Source organism: Ptiloglossa arizonensis, chromosome 2, assembly GCF_051014685.1.
Source record: "Ptiloglossa arizonensis isolate GNS036 chromosome 2, iyPtiAriz1_principal, whole genome shotgun sequence".
NCBI lineage: Eukaryota > Metazoa > Arthropoda > Insecta > Hymenoptera > Colletidae > Ptiloglossa > Ptiloglossa arizonensis.
The window spans coordinates 4,554,684-4,568,810 of record NC_135049.1 but is presented as its reverse complement, the minus strand read 5'-3'; the positions used below and the strand labels follow the sequence as shown (position 1 = coordinate 4,568,810).

Genomic DNA, 14,127 nt, shown 5'->3' with positions numbered 1-14,127 from the left:
AAATTAATAAAATATTAAATGCTTTAAACAATTAAGATATACATTTATTATCATTACTATTATTTCTTACTCGCAGAATTCAAGTATATTAGTACAAAATAAAAAATCTTAAAAGTAATAAAAAGCCAATTTGTACTTAAATAGTTGCTTTTATAAAGGCAATTTTTAATAAACGTTTTATTTTCATTTTTTGGCTCGTGTCTCGCCAAAGCCGCAACAAGGACGAATAGGGCAGGTGCTAATGACGCAGATTGTTTTTATTCACGATGCCTTTAGAGGCGGAGACCAGAATTGGTGCTGGCCACATAACTCAAAAGTTCTTCAGAATCTTCGCATACGAAAGGTTTCTGATGATAACATGCCACGTCGTGCCAGCTAATTCCGTCTTTGTAAACATTGTTAAGTACGGACAAACAAGATTCGTTAGTGCCATTTATATCAAATTCAGCATTGTCCGGTTGTTTAACTTTCTTGTGTCCAGTTTGCGACCACGGATTGAAGTTCCAGCCTTCGGGAACTTGGTTTGTTGGCGCCATCTTCTTTCTATTGGCCGACCAGAACCATCCGTAGAGGGATTTCGGTTCGAGGTCACGACGGTTTTCACAGCCCTTGAAGTCACAGAGACGTCCGGATGTCCAAATGTAGGGAACATCGTCTGTGAAAAATATAATTTGTTGATACTGACGTAATACTTTTCTTTCTTAACTAATAGAATATTTCTACTATAAAGTTAAGAACACTCGAAGAAACAAGTTTTATTTTAATATTAACTTTAAAGTTATTCTCCGGATAACTGAAATCGGATTTCAGTTAACCGGGGATGCTCGTGTTTTCGTTTCAGGAATCAACACTTTATTTCAAGTTCTGATCGAGTCACGTTCATATTGACCAATGAGAAGTATAGCGATAGATTTTTACATTATATCGAATTGTTCGGAAAGTCATTTCGTTTTTTTTAGTGAAAATGAAACACAATTTTTTAGAGGGTACAAACATTTTATTAAATTATATATTCTCCATTTTGGAAAACTAAATGACTTTCCGAACAACCTAATATAATAATGAAGCCTGAATACGTCTAAATACGTCTTCATTTGGACTATTTTTAATTGTAATTTATTTGAATCATCAATATTTTTGTATAGGCATAAAACACAAAGCTGTTAATATCCTACTTGGTATTCATGGAATTAAAATGATCTGGCATGGAATAGTGTTCTAATTTCTAACATCGATAATATCGATTCTATATTATTTCCATCGCTGAACAGATATTTACTTATCCCTGTCGTAATTGTCTTAGAAAGTTTTACAACTATCGAAACCATCCCATCAGTGAAGGTACAGAAGCAGCCAGCATCGTGAGCAATTTATTATACTTAACGTAACTTTCATTCTCGCCAGGCAGATAGTTAAGATATTTCGTAACAAACGATTCGTCGACACGAAGCGATACTTCAACTACGTTGGCAGCGATTTATAACGTCGTGTCTCTAGCCACGGTATTTCGTCACAACGTGAGAAAATGTGTAACCGATATTTTGCTATTGCTCGAATCGTATCACGACATTATTTTCTCATCAGACGACTATTTAAAAAAGATGCTACTGTGTAAAGAATAATCGTTAAATTTCTAGCAAGTAGCAATAAATGGTGATCAACATAAGACCATTTTTCGTAGATATTAAATCAAAATATTCCTTTCCGTGAAATAGTGCTTGGGAAATATCAGCTACTTACTTTGTTGAATGAGTCTGTAGATCAAGTTGTTTTCGTCTTGAGTTTCTATTGACACGAGATCCATACAGTATTCTCTACAAATATTTCTAGCATCTAACCAATCCACCCTCTGATTGGCGTGAGCTGGAATGTGTCCACTGTAGAAGTAGTTGTGGCCCCTGTAGTTGAATTCTTTTGGCCCTATAAATAAAACGAACGAAAATTAATTTTTGTTCCTCCGAATTTCTTTTTTTTTTCATATCGCATTAAAACTTTGGAAACCGTTTTTAAGGACTAAATTCATTGGATCAAAATTGTTATCTTGATGCTTTTAGTGACATTTTTGGTACGTTAATAACGAGGATTATTAACGAACGTTTCGCGAGAAGATGAAAATTCCTTCTAATGATTCAATTATCTTCACGACGTGCGTGACCAAGAGGTGAATTTGTAAACGGAGGTATACGATTATCGTGTGCTTAAATGTCAACGGTTTTACACTTTTTTCACGATATTTATGCAGGAATGCCTCTCGTCGACGATTTACGGCGCGTGTCTCTATTATGAGAATTTATCTCTACAATTACGTAAGGACTGCTCGTATTGAACGGTTTTACAGAACACTCTCTACCTTTTGTTATAAATAACGTATATTGTTTGAAGCGCGATCGAAGTTTCTATTTATAGTTATTTCTCTATCTGTCGTTGTTAACGTCAACGTCGTTTCTCTATTTATAGTTATTCGCCTATCTGACGTTGATTTTATTGTCGAATTGTCATTATTTTTAAACAAGTTTCTAAAATTCTGCAAACACTGAAACGATTTAACCATTCTGGCGCTAAGATCTCAAAGTTTAACACACATCATTCGTGGAAATCCTATTGTTACTTATATTAATTGGTAATCAGCGATTACCAACATTTGTCACGTATTCAAAATGTTATTTTTTCGTTCGGTGCTTTGCCAACCACCAGAGTTGTGAAATATAATTGATCAATAACAATAACCATGTTCGTCATAATTATTAATCGATCAGTCATTACCAAATTATTCAATAATCCTAACGTACGTGTGCAATTTGCACACTGTTATCACCAACGAAAGATTACTTAATTTTTACTAGTTTTCTTTATAGCTTTTTTTATTGTTAATTTGTCAACTTGAGTCTAATCGGAAGTGCAATCATTTCGTATCTGAGGGTTATATCCGCTTTGATTATTTTTAGTATTCTTTAATTGTGAAATCCATCGCTCGTAAGTGACCACTGTGTACGAATTGTACTAACAAATTGTATATTTACAAGCACTCGTAGCACCAAAGGGGTTAAATGCTCGACGGAGGTCGAATTTCCAGTTAATTTTTCATAACAGAGTGTAATAGCATGCGTGTTCGCTTGTGTAACACGAGGTATCGTCTATTAAAATTGATTACACCTAAGCCTATTATTTCAAATGGTGTATTAATGGCGAAGTTGTAGACACGTGCGTAATTATGTATTTATTACGCGTTTCGTTGCTTGTAATGTTGCAAAGGGGACGAACGATCAGTATTCGCGGGCACAACCTGACTTCGGTTAATTACGCATACTCTAACGAGGAGAAAAATTACAAAGAAACGAGTAAATTGCTCGTCGCCCCTTCTGGCATATCACGGAAAATAAAATCTCATGGTGAATGTCATTGCGCAATTGAACGTGTCGGGATCTTTCAAAGTCCAAGTTGGATGAAATCTGACACAGGCTATCATCGAGTAACGTCTTCTCGAGAGGTTTATGAATCGATTGATTACGGAACAAAGCTTCCAGATGTTGCTTCATTGTCGTAGCAATTGAAAAATTTACACCCGGAGTTATGGCAGGTCCCCTCAGACGTGGATATTATGTTTCTAACACTCATTTAGATTTACCAAATGGTTAAAACGACTGACTCCAGCTACTTTTACAAAGAATTATTTCAAATTCCATAGTATGTTTTCCGGACTGATTTTTTTATACCATATGTATGATCAATTTTTTTAAATTATACTTCTTTTTCCTCGTCCACAGGTTCTCCTGTGATACGCACCAGGTATAATTTCACACACTGGAATTTGTTCCGTTTAAAAAACAAGAAACTTTCTCGACAAATAGAACCTTGAAGGAAATGATCCGCTAACTGTAATGTTTATTTATTCCGATAGAAGAATTTCTTGCTCGGACAGTTTGGTTGTTTCGTCGTAAGCGATAGACATTTTTCAAGCCATAATTTTAGGCGATTCCCCTTTTGTACCGCGAAATATTGCAGGACAACAACGATGCACAATTTCGAGTGGAGACCACCGTGTGAATATGCGAGTAGGAATAGAACCGTAATTGTACGGGCATTTCTCTTCTATTCTGCGGTAAATTTCCTGCGTCGAGTTGTACAATAGATGTCCGCAACAATGAACGCAGGAACAATTACGATATCTTTAGCGATCATTACCATTGTGTGCATCATAATATTTGAGAAACCACTTCCGCCTTCTGCAATCCGCGTTTCCTTCCTTTTTATTTCTCGCGAACGATGATGTTTTCTGTTACTTATAACCGATTAGAACAAACAATCGCCCTTATCTATCCGATTGCTTTTGCATCGTTAATTACCGACCAACTAATTTGTTTCTTTTTCCATTCGAAATTAACCGATATTTATACTCTTTTCACTTTCGAAACTTTATCGTACTAAACGAATTGGTCTTTTAATTATTTCATTAGAGTATTATTCATATATACGAATTGTTGGATTTCTGTGACCAATTGTGTACAATTTTTTCACACACTTGTAAGTATAATTATTACGAAGTCAATTTCGCGGTGGTGTAATTCTGAACACGTAGATGATTTCTCAATAGTTAGCATCTGTACAGTTCGTGTAACATGCGTTATGGTGGAAGATGATCACTTGGATGTTTCCTGCGTAAGTATATCCCTAAGTAGAACTATGTGTCGACACAACCAACCAATGATAATTTCGATCACGCGAAACCATCTTCTGCTTATATTCACTTGGTCTTTCAGTTAAACGGACAATAGCTCGTTATTTCGGTCGAATGGGTTTAGCTCTGGGTTAGGTCTGAGTTAGGTCCGTAACATCACCGTGAAGAAACTGTTGAACCGTTGAAGAAACAGCTACCGTAGGTTATTTCGCTCGATTGTTTCTCAATCACGATGACTAACTCTTATTACTTGTGACTTTTTCGTGTTATATCGCCCGTTACATTCGTAACGCGTCTTTTATCTGTTTCCATGCAGCAACCATACTCTCGCGTGTCTCGGACGTCTGTTGGGAAAAGAACCACAGTCTGCCTCGTTCTCTCTTACACGCGCAATTTACGATCGTTATATCACCGTTCATTAAACATTTATGAGCGCCTTTAGAGACGCTTGCACATCACACGATGGTGTCAAGGAACTTCTTACGATAATTGCCTTAATCGTATGTGCAATCCTCTTGCTTCGAAGCCTATAACGGTTTCTCTTTTAAGAATTTACTACGATGCGTTTGACGCTGCTACGATAACAATTTGACTGATTTACTGCATTCCGATACATTCGTATAACGATAATTTCCATTGTTGAATTAATCAAATTGTAGGAAAAACCTTGCTGCTGAATTAATTTCGCAATTTAATAATCATATTTGTAAATATTTTTAAGAACAATGTGTGAGAAAATTCAATAGAGAAGTAACAAATGTAGCGTTTTCTTTAACTCGACCATCTGGAATAATATTGTTGAACACCAGATGGTAATGAACAATAATGCAACGTTACAATGAATTTATTTATAAAACAGTATCTCTCTCTGGTAATATATTCTGATACATTCGTGATGGTTACTTCTTGTAGTTTCTTTGTTTTTCTGGTATATAAATATGGATGTAAATGTATAAATATTCACACCTTAGTGAAATATAAACTATAAGAATTACCGTTCTAGTTTATTGACTTAATAAACGTGTAGTTTGTTCTTGAACATTAAGTGCTTTCTACATTAGTTTTTAAGCGTTCCATTCTTCTATTCAAAATAGATGAAATTAACTAAACCGAGTCTACTTTACAGAAACCGTACACCTATCACACTATTAACCGTTATACATTTTCCTTCAAACGGATGAACTTTTTGAGAGAATGATAACCATAACGACGAAACTTATCTTACACTGTTCAAAAGGTGATAACCCTAATTGTAATTAATCTTGTCCAGTGATTGAAACGGTAATACCTGGATAAATTGAAGTAGAAATTGATCGAGTCGTCTTTACTAGTGTATCGAAAAGTGAACGTGTCGAATTCGAATCTCGATGGAAAGTGGGATCAAGTGTTTTCAACCGAGAGATCGAAGTATACTATCGTTAAAGACTGGCAGTTATACACGCGTATAACGAGCAACAAGGGAATTATCTCACAGGAGCGGCGTTATTTTGTTTCGCAACAATTCTTGACATTTCCGTGGCGACGGAACATCGGCCTTTTGTAAAGTTGTCAGTCGGACAACCTTACGAAGACCATGTTGCGACAGCTGATTGTTCAGCCACGCTGTCATAAGGTACTTTAACGGCAATTTGTTAGACGAGGTCTTCTCGAAGGTTGCACAATCCTGATAAAAAGTGTTTAAGGCACCAAGAATATCCGACAAACCAACTTTTAATTCCTAGTTGTACCAATGCACGCTTTATGTTACACGTCACTTGTTGTGCAAACAATCCGAGGTTTTAAGATTCGGTATAAATTGCACAACGGAAATATCTTTAGATTCTTGCGTGATCTAATATTATTCAAGGCTTGCAAAATATAGTCACGTTTTAATTTTTTAAGTTCAAAAACTGAAAAATTCAACGAATCAAAATCAACAAAAATAACGTAATTTTTACTTAAAGGAAATGTATACAAACTTTTCTTCTATAAACCTCGTGCTCGGAGTTTATTTATTTTTAGAATTTAGAGTTTCTCCGGAAGTTGAAAAAATAAGAGAGAAGAATAGCGAATCGCTAGTTAGCCACACGCGAAATAGTAATTACAGTAAGCGTTTGATCGTACATTTAAACGGTATCTAGAACACTTTAATAAAGTAGAAAATTTTCATTAATTTTCCAACAACTTGTGTTTAAATTTGACCTAAGTAGATACTCTCTGAATCTTTTAAGGCGGATATATATATATATATATATATATATATATATATATATATATATATATGTACTTTCACCTAGTACATATATATATAGTACATATGTACTTATCATCATCGATAACTGATTTTTAGACATTCTATTTTGGACCACAAATGACGTTAAATAAAGTAAATAAAATAGCGAGAAATAATGAAAGCTAAACAAATTTAATAAGTCGAGTGGGTGGTAATGTAGTGCTTGAAAGAATGAGATCACGAATACGTGACAACGGTTAACAAAGTGTTAATATACTCTACTATGAACTTTCAGGCACTGTGTGTCTGCTAAGCTTTGAAATTATAGCACCGAGAGAATTGACTCGTTAGACTGTTTATCGAATTAAATCAGTACAAAGATATTAAGAAACTCTTTAACTATAAAAATGTGGTATTTCGACAAAACTATTCCATGGAGAAAAAAAGGCCTTTCTTGCGAGTGGATTGAGTCAGAATAATGTCTGGCTATAAGATTCACATTCTACTTACGCCATAGTAACACATTCCTCTTAACTCTTTAATTACCTATAGTTAACGTGTATACGTTAACGGAAGTAACAATACTATTTTAGATGTTCGAGTTAAATAAAGCACTAAGTATATAAACTTTTCGGCTGTTATAAACACTTTCACAAGATTTATTACTTTTTAATTCAACTTTCACTTGTATCTACAGGCACAGTTATTAATAATTAATTGTAAATTAATTCAGCGTAAAAGCTTTTCATATCACTCCTTAATTCAACATTGGAAAGGTTAATCAGAGATTTGTCTAAATAATGATTAAATTTATTTCCGATTCTGAATAATAATAGTAGACAGACTAGTAGTAATAATATTGTTTTTATTACAACATGTGATCGTCTACAAAAATGCATCGAAATTGGATCTCGTTTTGAGTGTTTGTAAAAATTAATTTTCTTTTCTAATCTCTCGTCGTTATTTGATTAATTACATTCATACCTATAGAACGCGTGCAAACGAGATGCAGCCTCTGTATCGAAAGTTACATAAAGGTCATGCCACTGATCGTTAGATCGATCTTCACCTCGACCATTAAGTCTCGAGAATGAAAAATGTAATGTCTTAAAAGAATATCAACGACCTTGAAATCTCGAAAAATATGACCTTGAAAAATAGTTTTTCTCGTCGCAATATTTTCCCCTTTTGAACGAATAATACTTTCTCGTGACATTTTTTCCTATTATTAGAAACAAGTAAGATACTCGATTGGTGGTCAAGTTTAAAGGCGGGGGATAAGTTTGATCGGGTATTCGTTGCTGGTATATTTATTAATAACGGAAAAATCATTTTGTCATCTACCATTCGTTATTCGAAATTTTGTCCAGAAATAATTTTGCCCGTGTCTGTTGCCAAGAGATTGGTTAAGAAAGCTTTTTGCTTTCGATGATTTCATCGTCTCTACCAGTGACTCGAGTTTCTCATTGTTACCAATTGTACGTTACTAAGTGGATGCAACTATGACTGGCCGTCAGATGATCGAACATTCCAGGAGGGCAAGCGTGCAATCATTAGGATGTAAGGAGATTGTGGTTGTATCCGAACATCATTATGTTGCACCACTGCGGCAAAGGTGATTCAGTCCCACGGCCTATTCCTACCTCTCACGTGATTAAATACCGTGGTAATGCGACCATTTTGAAATTCTCCTCACCACTCTGTGTTTTAATCAAATTCTTACATCGACACTTTATTCCATCTTCTATTATTTCATACTCGATGACTGTTGTCTTGACATTTTGCGAATGTTTGCGTAATTTTCTTCGAAATCGTTTTGACATACGGGATGTCACGTAATGAACAGAAACGAGAAGCAGGCGACTCTACATTTACATAAATAAAATTCAGTCGCAGTTAACCGTTTGTTACCGAGTCACGGAAAAATGGCTGGAGGGATCGCGATGAAATATGGAATGTCTCTGTAAGGTAACTGTATGTAAGATATAAGCTACGTAACATTGCAGATTTATTGTCTGGAAAGGAAAACGTATACGTGACAATAGTTGTTGAAAATTAAATCTAGAAATGTCTCTGTTGTCATCAATTTTCGACAGAATCGATAGTAACCGAGATGAAAGCGCGATGTACTTTCGTCTAGATGTTAGCTACCACGCCACTGAAAAATGGCTGAAGCGATTACAAATGAACATTATAAAATTAAAAATTCGACTATCGTTATCTACTCGTAAAATATTTGTTCTCAAAGCTCATTTTTGAAAGGTAATTATGGAAGAGCACCCTCCTAATCCTTAACGTACCTAGCGGTAGCTCAGTTCTTCCAAGTTTAATAAATTGGGAAGCATTCAAAAGTACACTATTAAATATTCCATCCTTGTGTGTTTTTTTATAAAATTACCTATGTAACAAAAACAGTTCACATTGAACTTTTACCCAGTGAGTACAATATTGCTTCAAGATGCTCGAGTTAAGGAAAATACCAGGTACATTAACTTCTTTCCCTCTGTAATCAATTCTGGGAGGCCTTTCGTTTCTTTAGTTAAATTTTATATATACTAGTATATATGCAAGTATTTCTAAGCATAAGTAGTAGAAATAAATTGTGAAATTGATTCAGCCTATCTACAACTCAACGGTGAAACGGTTAACGTTTTAAACATCGATATTAATATCAAACGTACAATATTTGGAGTGCATTGTTCCCTTAATTCCGTTTCGTTACGTGTCCTCGTTAATTACCGCAGCATGGTTGCGAGAACCGTGACGGGGATTTCAGTTTTACCGATTCTAGCCGCGAGAAAGTGCATCAAATGCAAACGACGAGACGCTACTTTTGCATTCTCCGTCACCACGGCGACCTGTTAACAAGAAAACGCCGTGGCAGTCAGCACGATACCACCATCAGAAGTGAATAGTCGGGTGCGTGCTTGCACAAGACTCGAGTAGCTGGGTATCACGTGCCCGGCTTTGAAAACATACGATCGTGAGATTGCGCGAGAGAGCCTTCTTAGCGTGTATCAGCCGCTTTAACCTCGATTTCTTTCAGTCACCCGGTGAACGTGCCGGAGCATCCAAATGTCCCGGGCTCACAGGAACGTGCACGAACCAACTTCTCCGGGCCTCGTCATTTTGGTCTTTTATACGACGACACTCGCGCGCCCTCTTTGAAGGAGTTGTCAAAATTGTACCGCTTAAGATTTTTTATATCATATTTCGTACTTGGTACTCATTTTTGTGTAAATTAAAACAGAACAATTGACATACAATTGTAGCTCCAACTTTAAGGGATTTAATATTTTACGTTTAACTTTCGATTAGGAACAAATTAATTCGTTGTAAGTATCTTCGTGGCGGCGTGTAAAGATACTATTGAAGCAGCCGGTTCTCTGAATCGTACCTTTCTTTTGACGTTAGTTAATTTGAAATTGAATAATAAGACTAAGAAAAGGAATTATCTTACTTATGATAGTAACCTTTTCAATAAACGTAAGATGAATCTTCTTTTATAAAAGTGTAAGTACGAAGAAAAATTATGGATTGCTACATTATATACACGAGGTACCTAAATGTAGTAAAACAAAAATGAAACGAAATGTCAGGTGTTAATTTTCGTTATGTGTACTTTTCGTTACTCGATTATTTCGTGTCTTTACCACTAGATGGTGCCGATATGAAGTTGCAGCAAAGAAACTTTATCCAAGATTTATTTTACTTTATCCAAGAAATTATTATCCAAGATTTGTACAACAATTTTTACTTATTTTAACTCATAGACATGGTGGGGAAAGTAGACAATCTATATTTTTCCTATTGTGTAATAAAAACTTTCTTATTATTATTGGGTCGCCATTTTTATAATATCGAGTTCAGAATCGATGTTTGAAATTTGAATATTGACAATATTATCAGTAGATGGTACATATAGCTGGATTCATTTTACGGTACAGTGGAATCTCCATTATTCAAACATTCCACGACTCGACCAGTCTATTACCTCAATAAAGGACAAGAATTCCCCTCAATAAACGATGCAGCCTTACGAATGGTGATTCTACGTGCGAAAATAAATCGAAACTCTATGTAAATGAAATAGTAAGATGCGACAGGCCAACCAGAAGATGTACGATATCCCACTTATTATTGCTTTTACAGAAAAAATGAAAATAACAAAAGTAGTTAGAAATTTTGAAATTTTTTTTGTTCAGTATAAGTTTTCGATAAAACCAATGGCAGCGGTACCATGTTTATTCGTGTAGATTAAACCATAAACGTTGCATGCATATCAAGAAGAGATAAAATAATTTTTGCATCTAAATAGCGTAACTACAAATAGTGTGGAACAAAATGATTTCGTACAAATCTTCGTTCACGAGAAAATTGACTTCGAAGATGCTCAGAGTATGCTGTTTACATTGTAAAATGTTGAAACCTCAGAATGAAGAGTTTACGTACGGTTTGCACATTTCTGTGGTATGGGAAGGGAGAGGAATCTTCCTGGTCTGTTGCTTTGTGGCCGAATTTCATTTATTGCTGGTTCGGCGCACACCAACGCCGCGAAAAGTACCACGGCCAGCGGCACCAAGATCATCTGAAATGTGAATTTTTTTTTGGTTGAAAACTTAACAAAATTATCCATAAAAATGTCGATTTCACTGATTTCTATTTCTTTTCTTAAATTTCTTTAAAAATCGTATAGTCTAAAATTATTTTTAAAAATTATTGTTTAAAAATAATTGAATTTCTTTTAAATCGTGTTCCTCAAATGGAAATTATTTTATTAATCTCATTAACGAAACAAACGTCTTGCTTTTCACGTATCCACTAGAACAGTGAATCCCAAACTTTTTCGGTCTATTATCAAATTGGTTTTACAAACTAGTATATGTACAGCTTTCTGGTTAAAAAAAATAGTAATCCTTTGAAATAATGGTATTGAAAAGATGGGACCATATATGCACATCTTTTACTATTTTATTTCAATTTGTCTACATTAATAATGTATCAACTTTTGTTTTATTTATTATATTGTATTGTTTCGATAAATTTCTAGACAATTTTTCAGGCACGAAATAATTTCACAAGTGCACATGTAGCCACACTGTTGGTACCATTTCGATTTGGGTATGATCAACAAAAAGCAAATATAATTTTATCCTAAAATTTGTGTAAAATATGTCGTTGTCAAATTTTACCAATAGATCACTTTTATCAATGACATAATAGATGTAGTTGTTAATCCGTAATATATTGAAAAATTCTTTTTGTTTATGTAAATACTTTTTCATATGTTAATCTGTTCTTGTAGATCATATAAAAAAGGACCTAAAACTGCGCTCGAAACATTTATGAAAAAGTAAATCGTGCTTGTTAGGGCTGTATCTTTTATTACTTTTGCTTTTGAATATGACAATCTTACAACAGAAAATCAATTTTCATTTAAAAAATAGTGTGTCACGAATCGATGAATTTATATCATTATTTATACACTGTGTGTACCAAATGTACATTAAAAACTAGTTAGACTTTCGCGAAGATAAAATCGTGACTCTGAGTATACATTTAGTTTCCTTAAATCAACAAGAGTTTCTCTTTAGGGAGCGTCGATATATAAAGAAGTTTCATAGCATTTGTACTTTTCACATCGCGATGTAATCCCATAAACGAACACGACTTTTCTATGGTCGAACTAAAGACGTAATGTCTCCTTATATAGTTCGGTGTGAACCTTTTTTCTATTGAAAATAAAGCAACGTTCGAGATAGAAATCTTATTATATAAGAAAACTAAACTTGGTGCTCCGGAAACTTTAAAAAAAAATAAGCTTGTAACTTCCGGATGTACCTTATTTAAACAGTATGGAAAACTTTACGAATTATACGGTTCTTCGACAAAGAGTTTGACAATTATACAATTATTCCATCAAAATTTTATTCAAAACTTTCGGTAAATTTTAAATTTTTATAATATATTGCACAATGTAAATAAAAAAGTTCACGATGCTACAGACGAAGAATATCGTGACGGTAGAAACATAACTAATTTAATCGATTATCTTTTATTGATTTTAACGAGTGTCAAATAGCAGTCCTTCATTTCGAATAAAAATTGATCGTGGAGTGTTTCTGATTAATGAACTTTCTTGGTAGTCTAAAGACAACATTGCAACCAGAATCGACCAAATCTTTTCTGTCCAAATAATTTTCTACACGTTCTGATCTCGAGAGAGGGAAATTTTTCTCCCAGATATTTATATTTACCGTGCAAAGAATATTCGGACAGTTTTTGTTCGCGTTTCAGCGAAAGGAGAACTAGATTATCGATAGTATTGAATATTTTTTTTATTTTTCCAACGTCTTGCTCCGAAAGAGGTCCTACTTTCGCGAGAACTAACGGTTACTCGACCTGGTGTTTCGTCGTGCAGAAGCGAAAATCACTTTTAACCGGAACGCTCGTCGAGAAATTTGCACATCGAGAAACACTCTCTCTAAAATCCGGCAGTCAGCACGCGACAAATAGTATTCCGTTCACATATGTGAGAATTTTCGAAATCGAATAGAAGGAAGCAAAGCAGCGACGCGCACCACGTTCTCTTTCTCAGCACTCACCTTATCTCACCTGTCTTTCGTGTTTGTTTTTTTTTGTCTTAATAAATTATGAGTTGAACGAAGAGTTCGACAGTTAAAGAAACGTGGTCACTGATAGAATATGAAGAGACGAGCACCTTTGCCGTCTATTATATAGAAATAGTCCCCACCAGGTGGTAAGCGCATCCCACTCTGAGTTACAAGAACCCATCCAAGACTCTTCTTCGCGCGACCTTAGTCATAATTAGTCTAATAATTGGACGGTTACAATCCTAATTTTCTCGCACGTATTCCAAACGCGCCTTGCGTTTTATTGCAAAGGACAATGAAATAAATTTACCAAATTTTTACTTTCCATGGTCCACTTTCGTGTCTATCGTCATTGATCCAATGAGCTGTAATTTCGAAAAATTACAAACCTTTCAAAGACCAAATATCGGTAGAGATTTTTTGAAAATTTTGCAATGCTTTTGTAACATTGGTAACTACACCATACGAGCCTCTTATCTACCATAACGTTCTACGATTGAAAACTAAATTAATACCTATGTTGTAAAATATGTGTTTTATTTTCTACAATCGTCCAAGGCACGCAAAAATCAGTATATTTACAATATACTGGTGCAAACTTTCCTCAACGATGGGATAGTTTACAA

General features: G+C 34.7%; 1 protein-coding gene across 2 annotated transcripts; it reads right to left on the bottom strand.

Annotated features, from left to right (window-relative positions):
• Positions 1-19: 19 nt before the first annotated feature.
• On the bottom strand, positions 20-13,585 carry Slf (C-type lectin domain-containing protein slf). Of its 2 annotated transcripts, none has more exons than XM_076304169.1 (4): positions 13,493-13,585; positions 11,340-11,475; positions 1,741-1,920; positions 20-655 (listed from the first exon to the last, which is right to left on the bottom strand). In XM_076304169.1, exons 2-4 carry the CDS (start codon positions 11,473-11,475, stop codon positions 273-275), a joined length of 699 nt encoding a protein of 232 aa, XP_076160284.1. In that variant the 5' UTR covers positions 13,493-13,585; the 3' UTR covers positions 20-272. The 2 variants fall into 2 exon arrangements, with proteins under 2 accessions (XP_076160284.1, XP_076160285.1); XM_076304170.1 differs by having other exon boundaries at positions 13,503-13,568.
• Positions 13,586-14,127: the final 542 nt, after the last annotated feature.